This window comes from Athalia rosae, chromosome 6, assembly GCF_917208135.1.
Source record: "Athalia rosae chromosome 6, iyAthRosa1.1, whole genome shotgun sequence".
Classification (NCBI taxonomy): Eukaryota; Metazoa; Arthropoda; class Insecta; order Hymenoptera; family Athaliidae; genus Athalia; species Athalia rosae.
In genome coordinates, this window is record NC_064031.1 from 1577982 (window position 1) to 1598651 (window position 20670).

General features: G+C 41.6%; 1 protein-coding gene across 8 annotated transcripts; it reads right to left on the bottom strand.

Annotated features, from left to right (window-relative positions):
- Positions 1–202: 202 nt before the first annotated feature.
- On the bottom strand, positions 203–20658 carry LOC105690726 (dynein heavy chain, cytoplasmic). 8 transcript variants are annotated; one of them, XM_012408776.3, is made up of 23 exons: positions 20142–20658; positions 19117–19634; positions 17927–19021; positions 17684–17819; positions 17229–17602; positions 16912–16947; positions 16399–16470; positions 12966–16316; positions 12478–12872; positions 12090–12400; positions 11875–11963; positions 11646–11675; positions 10347–11493; positions 9779–10274; positions 9083–9698; positions 8222–9016; positions 7932–8133; positions 6656–6854; positions 4981–5098; positions 4521–4892; positions 1670–4432; positions 1391–1588; positions 203–1268 (listed from the first exon to the last, which is right to left on the bottom strand). In XM_012408776.3, the coding sequence occupies exons 1-23, from the start codon at positions 20383–20385 to the stop codon at positions 834–836; spliced, it is 13992 nt and encodes a 4663-aa protein (XP_012264199.2). In that variant the 5' UTR covers positions 20386–20658; the 3' UTR covers positions 203–833. The 8 variants fall into 8 exon arrangements, with proteins under 8 accessions (XP_012264199.2, XP_012264200.2, XP_012264203.2 ...); XM_012408777.3 differs by lacking the exon at positions 6656–6854 and adding an exon at positions 7288–7483 and having other exon boundaries at positions 20142–20657; XM_012408780.3 differs by lacking the exon at positions 16912–16947 and having other exon boundaries at positions 20142–20657.
- Positions 20659–20670: the final 12 nt, after the last annotated feature.

The window sequence follows — 20670 nt, forward strand, 5'->3', positions numbered from 1 at the left end:
CTGAGTTGACCTACCTTTAGTTCGAGATCATACGGCGCCTCCATGGTGTCGGACATATGTAGTAATTGAAAAGTCAATCTAAAAATTGAAAGAAAATCGAAAGAAAACTGGAAAAAATTGCAAAAAATCATAGAAAAATTTTAAATCTAAGGTCGTTTCACTTCATCTGCATTTTGAGTTCCGCTCGAAATAAATTACTCAATTGATTCAAATGATTATTATATTTCATTTGCCGTACGAGTTACATCATGGTAATATATGCGACTTTATCTCACGCTCAGTACATACATTACATAAGTTAAAATATTAGATAAAGCTTATAGGAGTACAGATTTTTGACAGTTATAGAAACTTAAAAATAAACGGAAAATTACAATATATTAAAGTACGTGTTCCCTCTTTCACTGTGCATATGAATCATCCCGAATGATACGTCATAGAATTGCATCATTCTAAATGAAATACAAGTTTTCTATGTTGCTCTAAAAATGTAACTAAATCATGAATATCATCCCCGAATATTACCGGAGTGCAGCAGCAGTGTTTAAAATCGTGCAGGCAATCGTATTGGATTTTCATACGTTACTGCGGTATCGATATAAATAATAATCTTACTAACAACACTAATCATAGCCCGACAGCCCAAGTTCACATATTGCAATTATTTAAAAATTTCAATTAGGCAGAATAATAATAACTTATTACAGTTCAACGGTATTCAAGTATTTCACATGCAGAATTATGTTTTATCTTATTTTATTGAATTTTTTTGTAGTTTTGTTCCTTTCAATGATTAAACTATCGCGTCAAATTGAATTTTATCGTTAATAGATTCAATTTAGCGCGGTTGATGTCAGTACAGCTACACCTCTCTCGTAGAAACTATGCTGTTCCTGTCCACTTACTATATTCAAATCGACAGTAAATAGCAATTCTGTTCTTGTGCTGTTCAGATAAACTGGCAACGAGAGTTTACCTTTGACAGGTTCTTCCGCAGAAGTTCTAAACCACCTGAGCATCGTTACTGGCAAATCTGTCATTATGGTTGAGGTTAAAACCAACTGATTCGCTTTGCATTGAGCGCCTTGTAGTTTCAGACCGGTGACTGCAAAGGAACAATCGTCTGTAGAAACTGCCTCACCGTCACCGATTGTAACGTCGAGTTGTAACTCCTCCAACGACCAACTGTTTGCTTGCGCGATGCACTGCCTGGTCGCAGTTATATAAGCTTCAGGGTTCAAGAGACCGCCTAGCCAGACGGGGAAACTCTGCAAAAAAAGATTAATGATAATGAACGTGTTTCCTCACATGAAAAATAGATGATAATCCGTTATCTTTGGCTAATTCACAGCAGTCTTCGATTTAGCAATTGAACACCAATCGCACAAACCTTTATCTCTTTAGCCCCACCCTGCGATACGAGTCTGGATACTTCTTGGAGCTGCGTCACTCGATGACTGAAATCTGTGATCCATTGAATTACTGTACATCCTCTGGGGACGGTGTATCTCCTCCAGCCAGCCGGTAAAATCCCTTTGACGAGCTCTGATAACATTGTGCGATGATAGTTTGTCTGCTTCTTTTCACCCTGTGAAAAAGAAATTTTTGTTTTCGTCACCTTTCTGTGGTCCTTCTTGTGGTTTTTCTATACAACATACAATATACATACTTGACAAATCAGAACAACGTCCTCCAAATCGTGTATTACGTCCTGTAAGAGTTTCGCTCCGCTGTTGACTTCTCTTTCGAAATATCTGTACAAAGGATCCTTGATATTTTCCACGGTGCGTCTCAGGGTTGGCAGATTTTTGGGCAACAACTGAAGCCAAGTGGAGGCGGAATTGTGCAAAGTTCTCATCCAAGCTGGGCGACCATCGCCTTCGGCCTCCCTAGGAGCGTCCAATGACTCTTCATTGGAGTAAGCCAACTCGTCTTCGTCCTCGAGCTGCTGCATTTTTAGGAGCTTCGATACCAAATCCGTCCCCCTAGTTGTGAGGAGAACTTTCTCGGCGTTGTTGGGTAGCCCGAGCCACGAGGGAGTCTGTCTGTCGGCGAGCGATTCTATCCACTTCAAGAAATGATCGCGTCTTGTTCCATCGGGCATAGTTATGTGGCGTTGGTTTCCTTGCGCTCCATCGACGTTTGCAACCAGCGCAAAATCTCCTTCGAACGACCTGGGCGTGAAGAGTTTGCCGAGAAACGAGGCCAGCAGTCTCTGGTCGAAATCGTTGTCAATTTTTCCCCCATAGATGCACTGAGACAACAACGTGACCAACGCGTCCCAGGGCACTTTTTCCGGGGGTAAATTCGTCCTGCCCATCGCCGTAGCTTCGATCCACGTATCCAGGGTGTCGCAAGCTACTCTCAGGTCGCTTTCATTGAACTCGTAATGCTTGGCCCATCCCAGAGGGGAATATCTCAGCCGTTCTTGGACTATAGCGTGGAACCAGGCGAGGAGGAAGTACAATCTAGCCCTCTCGTTGGGCGCTTTCATCATGCGGGAAGCGGGTACGGTGCTGAAGGTGCGCAACAAATTAGCTCTGATACCCGGAGGCGGTTCGAAGACGAATATTCTACCTGCTCTCAGTAAATTGACGGGCACTTTCGGGTTTATTTCCATGGTCAGGAACAATCGGAATCCGGCGTGCGGCTGTAGACTGTGCAACTTCTTCTCCAATTGGACCAACCACTGGGGAGCGAGGTGCACGTTCTTCAGTATGACCCATCTGCCGGCTTTGACGGCCATGTTGATCGCCCTTTCAGCCTGATTGAATCCCTCCGCTGACCCTATGGCTATGCTTGCAATTTGCTTGGATTGCTCGGCAGCGAGATCGTCGACTCTGCTGGAGGCGTCGAATCCGGGAACGGAGCACAGTAGAGCTGGGACGTTAGATTTCAGCTGATTTTCAACAACCGAACCAAAGTCCAACTCAGCTTCGGCAGCTGCCATGAAGGTTTCTCCCAGAGCGGAGGTGACGACTAGAGAGGCAGCTGCGATTACGCGATCGGGTCTGAACGCCTGGATGACTAAGAGCTGGTGCATCGCAGTTCCTATAGGAGACAGCGGTTTTTCTTCCTCCCAGAGTTTCGGTACACAGGTTTCCGGAGTCGGAGATTGCAGCCACGTTCCGAACTCAGGATTGTTCTTTATGGTGTCAGCGAGTTTTTTGAAAGCGGGCAGTCTGATTGTCAGGCGCATCATCGCTTCTTGTTGCTCGGAGCTCAAACCGCCCACCGGAGGTCCACGGACGTTCAGGACTCCCTCCTTTCCTCTGAGGAAGAACGTGAACTCGCTGTCGTATGTGGATTCGTTCGCGATGCCCTTCAAATGGATGCGGCAGAGAAGCAGAGCGAACGTCAGTCGATCCGTGTGCAGCATTCCTCTGGCAACGCGTTCGTAGCAAACTGAAAACAAGTCGCTGGTGATGAGCGACAATCTTTGGGTGTAATCTGAGACCTCGGATAACTTTGGATTCTGGCAAAGTACGGAGGTGAATATGTCCAAGAACATTTTCAGCGAGTACTGATACAGGAAGTGCACTTGATTCAGACTATCCATTGTAAAGTACATGTTCGAGCATGCTTGAGACAGCGGCATGTACTGTTGCGAGACTGTTTCAATCTCTCCGATGACTTTGTCGGTCTCTTCGACCTTCTTACTGATGTCAGCGGCTTCCTGTTTGAGAGTTTCGAGTGTGGTTATCACCGAATCGTCGTCGAGGATCTTTCCTTTCGCATCGTTGAGTGCTTGCAGCAGAGATTTTTCGAGCTGCCTCAGTCTCAGATGGAATTCTCCTTGCAGCTTCAGCAGATCTGATCTCTTTTCGTCGATGTCCGGACGCTCGGCTTTGAGGACTTGATTCAGGCACTGACTTTGCAGCGAGCTTCTCGTGACGGTAAAGTTGACGAACGTGACTCGAGAGCATATGTCGGGTGGGAATTCGACGGTCGGGTCTCTCGTGGACAGGAATATAACGAACGACGGTGAAAGATCGATATCCTGATCTCCCAGCGTGATCAATACACGCCCTCCAGTTCGTCGCAATTCCCTGTTTAAAACGGGATTGAGTATCGGATCGTAATTCTCGACGTCTTGAACCAGCAAGGGATTACCGAATCTTAAAGCACTTTCAAGATTCTTCCTGAACGAATCGTCGAGGAAGCTAGTTTTCGTTATTTTCTTATCCTTGAACTCGTTCATGATAAATTCTGTCGCTTGACCGGATGGATCGATGATGAGAGGATACCTGTTGAAGCGTTTCAACATAATTGCATTTTCTGTGCACAAATCATCCGTAGGCAAAGCGTTCGCTTGCCACCTCAAACGTTCGTCTGGATTCGAGAGATATTCCGTTCGCGCAATGTCGGCTCGGAATTGTAAATTAGCCTGTTGTAAATGTTGACACCAAGTCGCGAACAAGTTTTGACGATACTGTAAAAAAGTCAAAAGTAACAAACTTTTATTTGGGTACGACGGTTGGAATTTCAAACTGACTATTTCAAAGCTAAATATATCTCACGTGTTGATCGAAGTAACCAGCGTAGGCCAGGAAGGCTGACGACAGAAGTACATCTCCGATAATCGTCGACATTTGACTTCTGAAAGTTTCGCTAGTCGCTTCCCACCTTTCCCTTTCAATGACCAGGGATTTCAACAAAGCGATCGAGCGATCAACTTTACCCTGCACATTTTCCAAGTCTGCTTTGATCGCTTGAGCTTGCGAGATTAGTTGGGCATATTCTTCTTTGTATGATGCTATGCTCTGTTCCAATTGAGCGATTAGATCCTTAACTTCTTCACCCTTGGATTTATTCGTCTCCGCTTGACGTTCCAGAGAATGAAGTTCTTCGCGTAGAGGTTCAACTCGTTTCAACATATCTGCATATTCGATCTAGATTGCATATAAATATATAAATAAATAGACATATGGTTCTTTTACAGTTACTATATAGTTTATAGTTGATATAGATTCTAGTTACCTGTGCAATGGCCCATTTTACCATTGGACCGCAAGCCATACTGGCACGATTTACTTTTTCAAAGTTATAATCCGGATTGCTCAAGTAACGGCTTTTCATTTTTTCTCGAACATCATCGCTGAAGAATATTATAATTGAAATTAGCACCTGATTAATCCTAACAATAAGCTGGTTTCATGGTTTTCTTTTCAAATCTGATAATCAATCTGTAGCAATTGAATAATTTTTCTAATAAACTATGTGCGAGGAGCATAATAACAAAATGTAGGTATTACAACTGAATAAATGAAAAATATTGTTCATCGATTTAAAATATACATGAGGATTTGCACATTTCAATAAAATGAATGGACATGAAAAGAGTATTAAAAAAAAGGACTAATACAAAAAAAAAACAAATAAAACCAAGAAACCCGAAACTTGTCAACTTCATTGCAAAAAATTATGTTCAACATTATGCGATAGGTGATCAGCCAAAAAAAATGATTAATTTTGCTCAGAAAAAGTCATCAACGGAAAATTTGTTAGCCAATTGGTAAAATTTAGTTGCACGTCTCACTAGTTAGTGACAACTTTATCAATCATTGTTAGCATGCAGTAACGAGAGAACAAAAAAAACTATTACAAATAAAAAGAAAAAATATGGTAAGGCGATGATTGTTTATCGAATGAGTTGTTATGTCGCCTGGTTCCAAAGCTGAATCAATGCAAATTTTCAAATAAAACATTTGCAAGCTATCGACGAATGGTGAGCTGGGGAAATTTCAGACAAGGGACGAACAAAATTATTGTACACAAATATGACCAGACGTTCAACAGTTGGTTTTTTTTTCTTGAATTTTGGTTTACTTAATTCGTAAATTGGTTTGAAACCAATAAGCCCAATATAAACTCATCTGATCACAAGGTACTTTTGGAATGAATGATGACTGTTCGTTTTTTGTATATAAAGCTGTCGATTCAAAGACAATAATAATATAGCGTTGAAACGACCAATCTGCATTACTTGGTACGGGGGACCAGCCAACAATATTTTGAAGCTTTCAAGCAATGACCTCTGCCTCTCAAATGAAATATCGAAGGATATGATACAAAGAAGCTCTACGCTGATGAAATATGATTCGCAATTACTGTATTTGCTAGGATATCGTTAATGATTTTTTCATTTTTTTTTTTTTAAATTAAAAATAGAGCTTCAAAAATACTTGGTAAATTTGTTACGTAGCTTATCCACTTTCCAAAACTAAACGATACATCGATCACACGTTACATGAGTTTAAATTGTGACAATTAGCTTTGCGTATGCGATCTATTGTAACAAGCCCAATGACAGTATCGATACAGGTGATTTATAACATAATTATGTTTTACTTCGCTAGGATTAAAATAAGCTGTTAATAAAGTATTGCTAAAATGTTTTTAAGTATATTTTATATTTTCAAACCAGCGATGCGTCATTGTGCGATTCTAAAAAATAATAAAATTATACTTTGTTCGTCAAAGTTTTTTGAATTCAAAAGCAAAGAATCCAAGATCATTCGATTGTCGATTATCGCAACATCGAGAATGTAATTCGAGTAAACGCGGAATTTTTTTGAATTTTGTAATCAAGTTAGCTGGCCCCTTAGTGGTAGCTTAATGAATTTTGGAAAACAAACAATGAAAGCATGCTTACGTAATATCCTCAGTACTGAAATTAGAGACAATGGTATTGATAAAATTGTCTCTCATGATGACCGCGCGGATAGATTTCCAGTCGCTGGCATTTTCGCCGAGCAACAGGCAGATAGACTCCAGCGCAACCTTGACGATCGCTGGTGGGTTCGCCATTGAGCGAACCTCCACCAAGTGCTGTTTCTTTATCGATTTCACCGCTATACGAAAAATTAAATTGTCTCATATAGTACAAAGAAGAAAATAGGCAGGCAATAGAGGCAGGTTATTGTGAAGTATTTAAGGGAAAGCTTTGAAGTAGGCTGCAAGTGTGATCGGCTGACCTATAAAAGTTAGAAATTTGAGGCTCGATAAAACATAAAAGGTATGTCTATATACAAGTAAAATAGTCTTGACAAAAACACAGTTTCTCGCCAGACATTAGACACTTCTTCGATACAAGGAATTCTAAAGCCTAAGTGCAGCAATGGAATCTTACTGGGTTCAGGTTTGTGTTTGTGTCAAGATGCATCGGTGAGCATTTTAAAAACAACCAACAAACACGACAGAAATAAACATATATCAAGCAGACATTAGGTATCGTTATTAGACCAGCGAGTATGGAACATTCAACGTTGCGCCTAGCTGTCTTACGTAATGTCCTCGGTGTTGAAGTTGACAATTGTTGGTATAAAGCTGTCCTTCATAATTACTGCTCGAATCTGTTTCCAGTCATTTGCATTTTCTTCGAGCAGCAGGCAAATCGATTCAAGGGCGAGTTTTACGATTGCCGGCGGATTAGCCATTGAACGAATTTCAACGAGATGCTGCCGTTTAATCCCCTTTACAGCTACGCTCGTTCGAAAATTTACACACAATTCACGAGCATGCAAATTATACATTTAGATAAAACTTCATAATACTAATACTTGAAGTACACCGCGCAATTTCACTGAAACTGGCTATTCTGAGGCAAATCTTTCTCTTATAACTTCTCACATCATAATCAACTTGTTTTACTCTGAAATTTCCGGTGATGGATGAACGCTGCATACCCCAGAGTAACCGGCTTCAAATCATTATTACTGTATATGACAAAACTGTGCACAAAATTGTGACAAATTTGTGTAATTATAGCGCTGCGATTTGAAGTTTAAAAGTTATTAAATGTGCCTCTGCATTTGTGGAATTAAAAATATTAATAATGCTTCTTTTGCTTCTTTGCTTTTTGGCGTACATGATATAAATAGTTAACGAAGACACTGAGTAAAAATTGATTATCGATGAACAAAACTTACCGTTCTGTGCGTCGATGACAGCAGGTTCGACTTGAGCAAGATCAGCCATAACGTCGTCCCTCTTCTGATTGATGGCTACTGTTTGGATAGCAAGTTGTTGTTGGATCTCTTGACTCTGGACCTTTTTCTTTTCCGCTTCTTGTTGATCTTTCACCATTTGTTTCAACTTAGCGTTGGCAGCCTCATTTTTCGCTTGCAACTCCTAATAAATAATACAACAGCGTTAATATCAATTGAAATTAGACACGATATTATTTCTCATTTGTTAGGAATTAATTCCGTCACTCAACCTGAGATTTCACGGCTAAACTCTTCTGCATTTCCTCAACTTGTTCCACAGTCTCTGCAATTTTACCCAAACCGACGTTCAAGTGCAACTGTTGTTCCTCCAAATCGCTGCGCTTCTCTTGATAAAGTTTAACGAAGTGATGTATGAAGTCTAGATAATGTCTAGGAGTTATCGCCATCGTCCTCCCGCCTCGTTTCGCCAGTCTGGCATTAGCCTTGTGTAGAGTTTGATGAACGTATACAAAGGCGTTTACGACGGCATCGCGATGTCCCGGTTGGGCCGGAATAAGTAGGCATGTCGAAGGGAAAAAGTCGGGCGATCTCCAGGTCGGTCTTTCAAGGTCGACGCGATTCGTGAACTCCTTTCCGACTTGGAACAACGCGTTGTCGGACCAATCTCCAAACCAATTCAAAACGCACCTGTTGAAAAGCGCAGGCGACGTAGCAGCACGATCTTTAAGACCGTCGGTGCTGGGATTCATCGTAAAGACGACGTGGAGATTTCTCATCACTTGTCCGGTGAACCATTTGTACAGCTCTTCGTTTGAATCGAGCATCAGTCCTTCTCTTTGAGCACCCTCTTTGCACTGCGTCATCAATGTGGTGTATTCGTCACCCTCGAACAGGCCAGGTACTTCACCGTTCGCGAGCAGAGTGTTCATGCGTTCTAAAAATCCGGAATCTAGGACGTTAGATTCGTCCAAAATGAAGGCGATTTTTTCATCCTTACAACCGGATCGTCTCAATACTTGACGTAAATCCTCGTCAAAGTCCTCGCCGGTGTATTTGTTATGCACCTGTGGATCGAGCGAGTAAAATATGTTATGGAATTTTAAAGTAGGGGTTCAGATTCGACGACTCACCTTTATTTGGAAAATTGAAAGACCGTTCATCCAAGCTACAAATCTAGATAAAGTAGTTTTTCCAGCACCGGAAACACCGATCAATAGAAGATGTCCTTGGGGCTGTCTGAATATTCTGTCGATCCTAAGAACATGATCTAAAACTTCATCGAAGAGAACCAATGGCACGTCCAATTCTTCTTCATAGAACACTTTCAGTCTTGCCCTAACGTAATCTCTCAATTCCTGCCTGTTAACCGGTACGTAATCCTTGGATAACCAATTACTGTACAGAATTGGCCTAGCCAAAGCTTTTTCCCGATCGATTCCTGGGAAATGTTTGAGGCCGACAATATCGATGTTCTTATTCGTCCAAGCACGTTCCGCATCTTCTACCAATCTATCTTGGAACAGTCTCAGAGCTTCGTGTGCCCAAAGTCGAACAAGACCCTCGACCGAAAGGCTGTCGAGTGGTCGTATCGCTTCGCAGATGCCACGAACCCAGCGTGTCATTTCTCGAGGAGAATAAACGTAATGAGGCTGCATATCCTGCGTGAACTTTTCTTGCGAAACCAGGTAGAATTCTACCATAGCGTTAGTCAGAGGTTCGGCGTAACCTCGTAGAGACGGAGTCAATCTAAAATGTTTCAATACATAAAAATGAATACAGTCATAATTTCTGGTTGCAAATTAGATCAGAATTATGTGGTCTCTCACCTAAGCATGGCACGAGTGAATGTTCCATAAATTTGTTTGAGCGATGTTTCTCCCGGATAATCAACGTAGATCACAGGAACGTGTCGCAGGAATCTATGACTCAGCGGTTTCCTGCCAGGATCTGTAGGAGGATTACAAGCGCCAACGAATTGTATGCGTTCCAATGCGACCCAAGCCTGATCGCTGGTTCTGTAGAATCCTCTGTGTTCGACAAGTTGTCTTAAGAATGAGATGACTCTTTGAGTTCCGTAATTGTCCATATCCGGTAAATTGATTTCGTCGCAGAAAAGTACCAGCCACTTGCCAAGTTGCACGGGGGAAAGTATCACGCCATTCGGGGTCTTGCGGTACTCGCAATAATGGTCGAATGTTTTTAACAACAATTCTGGGGTGGTTGCCGATGAAAAATTGAGACCAACTACTTCCATGTCTGGCAGAGCTCGGAGCGCGGAAAAGAGTGTCATGGTCTTGCCCGAACCAGGTGGACCACATAGCACTGCGACAACGAGAAAAAAAAAATAATTGAAAGGAAATTACAACAAAAATTCCATCGTCAATAATATCTCACCCAGTGGTTTGTGCTCGGCCAGCCAAGTGTAGAGTAGACTCTCGTGTCTGACGGTGTCAAGGGTGGGAACGACGATATCAGGACTAGCCACCTTGTGAGTTTCGACTTCGATTTGAGGCACCTTATTGCTCCACGGTAACCATTCTCCGTTGATATTGACTTCGAAATCAATAATCGGCGTATTGGATTGTGCCGGTAGCGGCACAGTAGTGACAGACCTGATGAAGTCTCCCAAATCTGATCTAACTTTGAGTTTGGCATCTCCGGCGAAGCTCCAGAGAAGAGCGTAAACTAAACACTTGGGCATGTATCTTTCCAATTGTTCGCTCGGCAATGGAAAGTCCATATGGGCATGATTGTATTGCAGCACATTACGCACGGATTGATTTAGCATGGAGAAAAGTGAAGACAGAGCGCGTAGTCTCGTGAAATCCATTATGTGCTCTTGTTTCATTGCGTACTCGAGGCACCTAACGACCAAACCATCCGGAGCGAAATAACTTTGAAGAATAGAGGCAACTTCACGCTGAACAGATAGCGCCGGAGATATGGTATCCTCTTTGTCCGAAGATTTTTTTCCCGGATTTTCCTCCTCCCCATCTTCCAAGGGTATATTTTTCAGTCGGAGCATGTAATTTTCGAATATCATTTCGGTTGACAAAACATCTTCCGAGAACCAAACCATTCCACAACGAGAAACTGTTGCGAGTGTAGCGTATTTTAAATCTTGCACTTCGAACATTACTCTCACATTCGGAGGAAGGCTTAAACGTTCTCCGTTCGGAAGAGTGAGAAGTTTATTGTCATCGAGAACAGAGTTCAAGTTTTCCACCCACTCCGGGTCTACGTCACCGTCAAAAATTATCCATTGCCTCTTATTGATCTCTCCTCTGACATTGTCGATGATTTTTCTCAGGATATGCGTGAAGAGACCATCTGTCCATTCGCGAGTGTTGGGATCTAAGACTCCGTAAAGTGTCTCTTTGCTGATCGCCTTTGGATCAATAACATGAGCGACGCCTTCTACTCCCTCGAACCTTTCTAAAGCCTTCAGTAAAACTTTCCAGGCCATTGTCTTCCCGGATCCACTTGGACCGACCATCATTAAGCCATGATTCAGGTTACAGATTTGGTAAAGTTGTAGAACCTGAGGTAGTCGGAAAATCAAATTTTATAGCACTACTATCGACACTGCGGAGGGATGACAACCATGCGCTGATAGAGGCTTATCTCAAATAAAAATTTTTACAAGTACGACAATTTACATCCACATTATTACTCCTTTGGTTCTATTCTCACCTTAGCAACCCAGGTCTCACCGACCATCCCCTGAGCGTGCGTGAGATAAAATGTCAGTTAGATAGCTAGTTTGTTTTATTAATTTTCACAGTCATTTTTCTCAAAATTTTTCACCGGATTTCGATTAGGTTTTCCGGGTGATTCTTGACGTGTGAATGAGATGATGGTGTGAAAACACGACACTTACCTATTTTATAACTTTCTATGTATAACAAACAAAGATTTTTACCTTCTCTTGCCAGGCTCCGCTTTGTTCATCTCCTTCTCCACAGACGAGATATTCCTCAGCGCAAACTTTGCGAATTTCATCTTTCAATCCTACAATAAAAAGAAACAAACAACGTAGAGAATTTTGTTCATCATTTGTAACCATTTTTCAATTAAATATTTCCGGTATCTATCATGGACTTTGGAATACTTTGTCATACAAAATAACATATGTACCTTTCATTTCAGCTCGAGTGTAGTTTACATTAGGGAATACGTCGTTCAATAAACTGAACAATAGCGGAATATCTTCAGCGACTAGCTTAGGCACCATCGTTTCACATACTGACTGAATGAGAATCTCTTGTTCCGGCAAATTTTCAGCAATCGACGCTTCGTCTATGTCAGAATCTCCGCGGTTTTGCATATTTTCTTTTATCCGTTGGATTCTATCACGTTTAACGTTACCCGCTGATATCAGTACAGATTTCAGAGCCCTGAGTCCAAAATCGTAGTGAGATTGATTGGACAACTGTTCGTCGCAAAGTCTGAATAAAAAAAATGTCAGAAATTAGACTCAGAGTCGCAATGTTGGCGCAAGAAACTCGTGAAAATCTTGACTCACTTGAAGAACGGGACAATTTTACATGCTAGTTTTTCGGCCGATCTGAAGCCTTGACTGAACAACATGACCTCGGCAATTAATTGTCTGTCCGGTGTTGTCATGGCGAGCGATCTGAAGAGTTTCTTCAAATTATCTGGTAGATTTGAACGTCCTGCGTATCCAGGATTCATAGTAATGAAGATCGCCATATCCGTGGACACTTTAACTTGCTTCCCAACGAGTTCTACGCAGAGAGTTCCTCCCTTTTGACCTTCCATTTGACTTTTCAGTGCCTCTTGGATGGTCTGTACTTGTTGGGATACTGCTGATAACATGCGTTCTTCGAGACGATTGAATTCGTCAAAACATCCCCATGCTCCGACCTGACATAGACCCACGAAAATACGACCCATAGCCTGAAATTTATGAGAGAATAACGTGAACAGTTAACAACTGGATAATTATCGCGGTACGATGAATTCAAGGCATTTAACAACACGAGTGTTTACCTGGAAGTCGAATGTTTCGTCACAGTTGAATACCAGAACGAATCTTCCTAGTTGATGTCCCAAAGCCTTAACGGACTCCGTTTTTCCAGTACCTGCAGGTCCGAACGGAGATCCTCCGAGTCTAGCTTCCAAGGCTTGAGTCATCGTGAGATAACATCTGTCCGTGAGTGGTGTCTGAACGAGTCTGTCTTGAACACCGAGGTATTCGAAACCGTAGAAAAATTTAGCGTTCGCCATGTGGATGGTGAGCTGTTGCAGGACTTCTGTTTGCCTTGGATCAAAGTAGAACCGCATTTCGCAGAGCCATTCGAAAGCTTTTGGGTTCGAAACTTTGTTAGCGAGAAGTCTTCTAGTCACTGTACGCTTGTGCACAAATTCATTAATCAAATGCTCAAGTTTCTTCCTTCTTAAAGGCGGCTGCTCCTGGAGCACAGAATCTGCGAGAACGTTCAGAGTTCCTTCGACCTGAGCCAGAACTCTTTCCAATGGATTTTTGCTAGGGTGAGATTGGGCCTCGTGTAAAGCAGCTTCTACATCTTCGGACCAGAGGATTTGAGCAGCGAGAACGATTATCTGAGCCTGGTATTTGTCGCACCAAGTCATAAATGCCTCTGCGTTGATATTGCCATCTTTAAACTGCTTGATGTCTTGTACCGCCTTCATTAAACTTGAGGCCAAAGTTACCCTCATTTCCTTTTCAACCAGAGTCAACCATTCGTTGATTTTTGGATGATCTATCGTCGATACTGGCTCGTTGAACGTTACTTCTTCACCTTCGCGCGATGCTATTCCAGTTATAACAGTATTATCTTCGTTCAATAGGATCGCTGCTACTCCAGCAAACATTTTCTTGAAGTGCTTTTGAAGTCTGGCAACGTTCTTACTGTTGCCAATAATCTCTAGCAAATCTTCATCTCCAACAAAGTAGAATCTTGGGAATGAAGTTCTTTCTCTTTCCAGATACTCTCCGAGAGCCTTCTGAATTTTTCCCAGAAGATCGGCAAGACGTTCAAGTGCTCGCTGTACACCAGGGATGTTTAGAACATCCATTACCATAGGCGATTTTGATACCTTCTTCATCAGTCCGAGAAACTCTGAGCTAATGCTTTGGAAACGGGAGGTTTCGACCGGAAGTAGGGTCTTTATGTCCGCACTGCATGAAAATATGCCTTCCAAATAGACCCAGCGGCGTTGAACATCGATCCATACATCGAAAAGTGCGTTTATTCGGTTCAATTTTTCTTCCCAAGTCAGAGCTTCTTCCTCAAAGACTTTGTAATAAGGTGATAATTTCATAGCAGCCACGGAATTGATGTGTTCTTTGACTTTGTTGAAAAGATCATCCCAACCACGAATCAGTCTACATTTATTCTGGTAGTTGATCAGATCTAGTTCGTAAGTCTGCCAAGACTCGCGTACCTGTTTCAAAAATTCTTCGAGAGCCATTTCTCCTTGTGCAACCAGTATAACGTCCTTAACGATACTTTCATTCTTTTGTAGATTTACATCCCAGACTTGACCGAGAGTAAGGTCACTTAATACCCAGTTAACTCTCAGCTGCTTAGTCAGTTGCTTCCAATGTCTCTCTTTTAGGGCATCGGACTTTAGTTCAACGATCAACATATTCACCTTTGTATAACTCTGCAGCATTTTTTTGACATACTCGTACGAAGAATATTGTCTCAGTCGGGCAGGTAGTTCCTTCAACTGAGCCATCATCGTATCCAGTTGTTGACGCAATTTTCTCGGTTGTACCGATAACCATGGTTTCTCACGGGTTTCGTCGATCTGAGACCAGATACGGGATAATTCTGACCAAACACCTTTCAGATCTTGCAATTCTTCAAACACAACCTGCATTCTATCTTCACTGGTCGAAACACCACCCGGTTCTTGCAACTCAAGAGCTTCTTTAGCCTTAGCGACATTGTCCCTCTCTTCTTTCAGTCTTGTAAATTTGCTTTCGAACAGTTGTAAATGCTGAAGTGCTTCGTCGGGCCGCAAGTGTCCCTCGACTGGTTTTCCTCTCTCCCAATCTCCCAGGTAATCCGTCGTCCTGGTTTCAACTGCTTTGTCTTCGGCAACGATCTTCATTTGCAGCGAAGCAACTTGAGTTTGAATACTGTTATCCTTACGCTTGATTATCTCATTGAATGCTCCCCATTCTCCTTCTATGTTATCCGCGTGTAACCAAGTGCTCGGAAACTGGAATCTTTGTCGTTCCAATATTCTCTGACCTTCCCTGTAGACGTCTACTTGTTTTTCCCATACCTTCATGTTACGTTTGAGAGACTGTACGTATGTAATAAATCCAACTGCATCTGAGGTGCTGGCAGCTTCGATTGATTGCTGTTCCAAATCACCCCTAGACTTAGATATCTGAGCGTGGAAACTGGACATTTCACTTCCAAGAAGTGATCCGAATTTACCCAAAGTCTCTTTATGCCAGGAATCATATTTCAGCGATACCTTGCTCTGTACTTTGGCAAAATCGATGATTACGGGGCCAAATTCTCGGCGGGTATCCGAGGTATCGAAGGTTGTTCTCGTTTTCTTGATGTCGTTCAAACATTTCATCCATAAATTAATATCGTCTCCAAGTTTTCCGTACAAATTGTCGGGCTGCAAATCCCAGAGCGATTGATATCTTAACCATTGATCGACGTAGTTTACAATGTCCTTCATTTTAACCTCGACAGCCTCGTAGGCAGCCTCTAAGGGTACTTTACCTCCTGGTAGTTTGGTAAGCAAATTTCTGTAAGTTCCCGACTCAGGTTTATCGAGACCAACTTGATATCTGGAACTCTGAAGTCTTACTTGTGACGTAACGATAGCTTGCCATGCAAAAAGTTGCTGCATTATTTGGAATCTCGCATCCTCGATGCTCGGATATAAATACATTGTTTGATTGGTGATCCTGACTTCGTGAATTTGGTTTTGTATTTTAGGATCCCCACCCGGCTTGTGCGTCGGTTGTACGGGCGCATCTGTGTCCATGCTCAAATCTACTTCTTTCTTTTGCCCCATTAAAGTATCGGTCCATGCTTTGATACCAGCTTCCAACCTTGCAGCCAAATTTTTCTCAACCTCCTCATCGAGTCTAGCTACCCAAATATGCAAGTTTGAGAAGTTCTTCAGTGACAATTCATCGACTGATTTTTGGATCTTGGACAGAATGTCTGCAAAGGTGTTCGCCGAGTATGGACAAGTTTCCAAAGATCGTACATCTACATCTAATTGTTCTTCTACGACTAATAGATCCTCCACTTTTTCTTGGAACGAAACTACAACTTCGGAAAGACGTTGGATGTAGGGATCCAACTTGTAGCTTTCCCAAACTAAGGCAATGCCCTGTTTGGAACACGTGAAATTACAAGTTATGACCATAAAAAAAATTGACGGAAGATATTCATCAGTTTGAGCATCAAATTACCTCAGAGATTAGGGATAAGACATCTTTTCGCATGCCTGCAACCAACGGTATAATGCTGGCCTTGTCTTCTATCTAGAAATGGATAAACTGAGTGAAAATTTACAACAAAATAATTTCTGCCAACCGTTTTGTTGCAGTAGTACGACATAAAAAATTGTACGTTCACTATATAAAGAATGTAATTCGGACCAACAGAATGATGCAAAATTAAATATTTTTTTGGAGCTCATCAGCTTCACTAGTTAAGGAATACGACAAACTCCGATAACACCCACATAATTTGAAGATGGAACGTATTGATTCTGATCAAGTGAAATAATAATCAATAAGTACATTCCTGATTCGAATGAGTTAACGAAGACAGCAAATAATTCTATGGACTATAAGTAAAAACTAAACGCTGCTCCATCTTCAGAAATTATAATCGCTACGATAGCTAAGCAGGCAGACAATAATATAATTATGACATATCTAGGCAGGATGCATAATTATTCAAGCATCGTGTAAGACTACCTTCAGTGTGGGACAGTGAGGACTCCGATTGGTAAGCTAAAAATAGCGGAGATCCGAGCGATTAGAAAATTTGGCGCGACTAAATAATCCTTTTCACGTGGCACTAAATTTTATTTACCCTCCTTTCTAAAAATTTTTCAACGAATTATAACGATCTCTAAGCTTCTGTTCTCAGAAAAAACACCACAGCCGATAATAACACAGCAGATAATATAGGCACGTGTCTTTCTTGGTTCAAATTAACACTACTGACTACGACTTCAAATATAAATATGTGAAATAAAATCGTCAGTATTATAAAACAAAGAATTTCTCACCTTTTCCAGGGTTCTCTCGTAGGTTCTGATGCTTTCGATCAGATTTATCGCGAACGGATAAAGCTGGTTGGCTTGATGCGCTTTGTTTACAATCGCTAGAGGTACTCGGAATCCAAGATTTTTCAAATTCCTAACTTCTTTTGCAAGCGTTATTATTTCAGGCAGGAAATTGACTTTCAGCTTAAGAACGTTCCCACGTCCAGAACGAGAACGAACGCTATCAATTGTGAATATACGTCCGGTAACTCCGATGTTTCGTTGCTGTACTTTACGGGCCCAATCGTCGAAGATATCTTGCGTTGATAGTTTCATACGAAAACTGTCGCCATCAGCCTTGAGCTTCTGTCCTTCGATATGGTTTTCCCAACCCTTTCCTGTTAATTTCACCACATTCAAAATTATTGCGGAAATAGTGAAGTGAACTTTCGCTATTCTAATATACAAGATATACACACCCAACACGTCTTCGACACGTTTCAAATACATTGTTAATTGGTAATCGATTTGTTTCACCCAAATAATCGAACCTGCAACGGGTGGCAGATCTCTCACCATACTCATTCGACAGCACTTACTCTGGGAATACTGAACCTATGAGAAAAGTTATAAGTAACCGAAGGAAACAAATAAACATAAATTTTACGCAACGTAACAAAATTGATACAATAATATTAGCAAACTGATACTGAGTCACATACTTTGAATTTTTCATGAAGAGCTTCGATGTCATCTTTGACCCTCTGAATCAGCTGTGTTTGATATTCTCTAATAGCTCCGCGTATGTGAGGCCTGACGAATAAGGCATTGAAACGAGAGAATATTCTGAACATCTCGTTCGCATTTTTGGCCGTTCCCAATTGATCTCTGAGATGTGCGGTGATCCGAGCTTCAACTCTTTCGATTCTCTCTTCATATCTGTGAACAGCAGCCTCCCAGGATTCCAGACCTTCTTTACTTATGTCGAGACAGTCGACTTCCTTCACGTTCTCATAAGCCAGGTTAACTTCTCCAATCGCGTTTGCGTCGGCAGCATCCAACGCGAACTCTACTTTGGCATTGTCATTGTCGGTGTTTTCTATACTAGCATTGGCGTTGCTTTGGCGAACCGTTGGTCTGAGTACACGAACTATAACAGTCCTGAGTTGCTCGTGCTGTCGCCTGAATCTTCTCATGTGCTCCATACGGGACTGAAGCTTCTTATGCGCCGGTGAAACCCGCCATACCATTTTGAAATGTTCTTCACGTTTCTTTTTCACAATATCCCGGAGCAATCCAGTTAGTTTGTCATATTCGTCATCCCACGATGTAAATACTTCGAAGCACTGGCCCATGACTTTTTCAAACTCGTCGAACGGAATATGCATCAGTCTTCGAGTTCCGAGTACCTTGAGAAGCTGCTGGCCTAAATCTCTGGAGATTGCTTCAACCAGTCGTAGAACTCGTTGCGTAGGGTATTTGGTGCTCCTGATTTTCCTGAGATGCATAAAAATTTGCTGAACTGCCACTTTTATCCTCTCCAGTTCCGTGGCAGACAGTAAATCATTTATGGGAAAATCTTTCATTAAAGGATTGTAGTCATTCACCGTAGCTAAGGCCTGCTTCAAACCAGTGTCCGTATCAAAGCTGACCGTAGCATGGAATCGTTTTCCATGTTTAAGAATATCCAAAGTAAGCGATATTTCAATACTTTCTCGTTTTTCTTGAATTCGATGCAATGCTCTTTCTAAATTTAGCCAGAATGAAATTTCCTGGAGTGCAGTACCAGACTCCGGATCTCTGTTGAGCTTTGTTACCTGTCGAGAAGAGACATATTTGGGGTCAAACAATCGTCAAAAATAATTGAAAGATTGTCATAAAAGATCAATGTGATCAGTTTCATAACTCGGACCTTTTGGATTTCCTTGATCCATCGGTTAACGCCGTTTTGTAATTGATTTAGGAAAGTAGAATCTTCAACCTTTTCACCAAAGTCGGCAACTTTGGGCTTGCGATTTTCTTCGGCGCATTGTTTTATTATCAATGAGACTATAGGGTGTACAGGTAAAGAAATTTCTGGAATATCTATGTTTTGTTGTAAATGTAACAACCCCATTTCAAGTTCAGCTATTTTTTTTTCTACAGATGGTGCCATTTTGTCGCCATCTCTATCTGCTCTACCGGTTCCTTGTACGTAGCTCTTAAAATAAGGAGCCATAGTTTTACTCATTGCATGTAGAGTCTCGTAGGGTGGTCCGTCGGAAAATGTAACCAATCGCAGCTGGGAATGAATTGATTTATCCGCCTCAACGATGGATCCTCGTTTTGTCAAGACAAGGGAAGCCATTTTTGGATTGACAAAATAAATCTCATTGGAAATATAATAGACCACATTTTCCCTTTCCTCATCACCTTCACCTCCATCTTCCTCTGAAATTTTTGAAGAACATCGGTAAAATGATGTGCATTTGTGCTGTTTAGTGACATCAGGTACTTGGCTGCAATATTTTTACTGTGAATAAATGACGTGCATTGCTAAGTATGTGACTCATCAATTGAAAAAAGTCATGTCAAATCAATACCAAAGCAGCATGACAATAACCGACTATGAATCAAATTGAAATTCAGTGTCGTTAATTTTTAATGTGACTAGAGAAGTAAAAAAATTTCAAAAATAAATCGGTGAGACAAAATTTTTCTGACATAATTGAAACAGAAAAAGAAAAAATTGTCTCAGGCTGATTCGTAGCGAGATAAAGAAACAAGAATGATCTTCAGACAATTACAAAGACGGTATTGATTTTATTAGACATGTCCTGACGACGTGTGATGTAAACATATATTTATAAATTTACCGTTAAATTGTAATGGAGGCGGATCGTAAGTGTAGGTGCCTGGTTAAGCTGGTGAAATATATTTTAGGTAGTTTGAAATTACCTTTGCTTGAACTCCTCTGGATGTAAAGAGACCAAACCTGGGAATCGCTGAGGAACTTCCTCACGCATTCTTGATGATTTTTATCTTCTAAAGCGATGGTGAGAGCGGGCGGAGCGATATCTTCGTCGGGTAGCAAAATAGTGACCGCTTTGCGCAAATAGTTCGCAAAAGACGCATAATCAACTATAGCGACGTTCTGGGACTCCGGAGATGGATCTCCCGAACCGTCCAGAGAATCGCCCATCTTTTTTGGCGTATTTTCTAATAATTATTACAATTTCACTATTCAAACCTTTTAACCTGACATCGCAATCAGACCACCGACGACCCACTGCTTCTTCTCGCCGCTCAGTCCCTCTAGCGGTAGGGTTCCGACGATGAGTGGAGCAGGGGAGCAATCATAGCGGAAGTGGAGTGCGCTTGTACTTGGTCCAACCGACCATGAAATCAAATTTTCAAATTGATCGACGAATACCTGAAACAAGATATAAGGTGCCTGATCCATAGGAGAACGAAATTTAATGCCAGA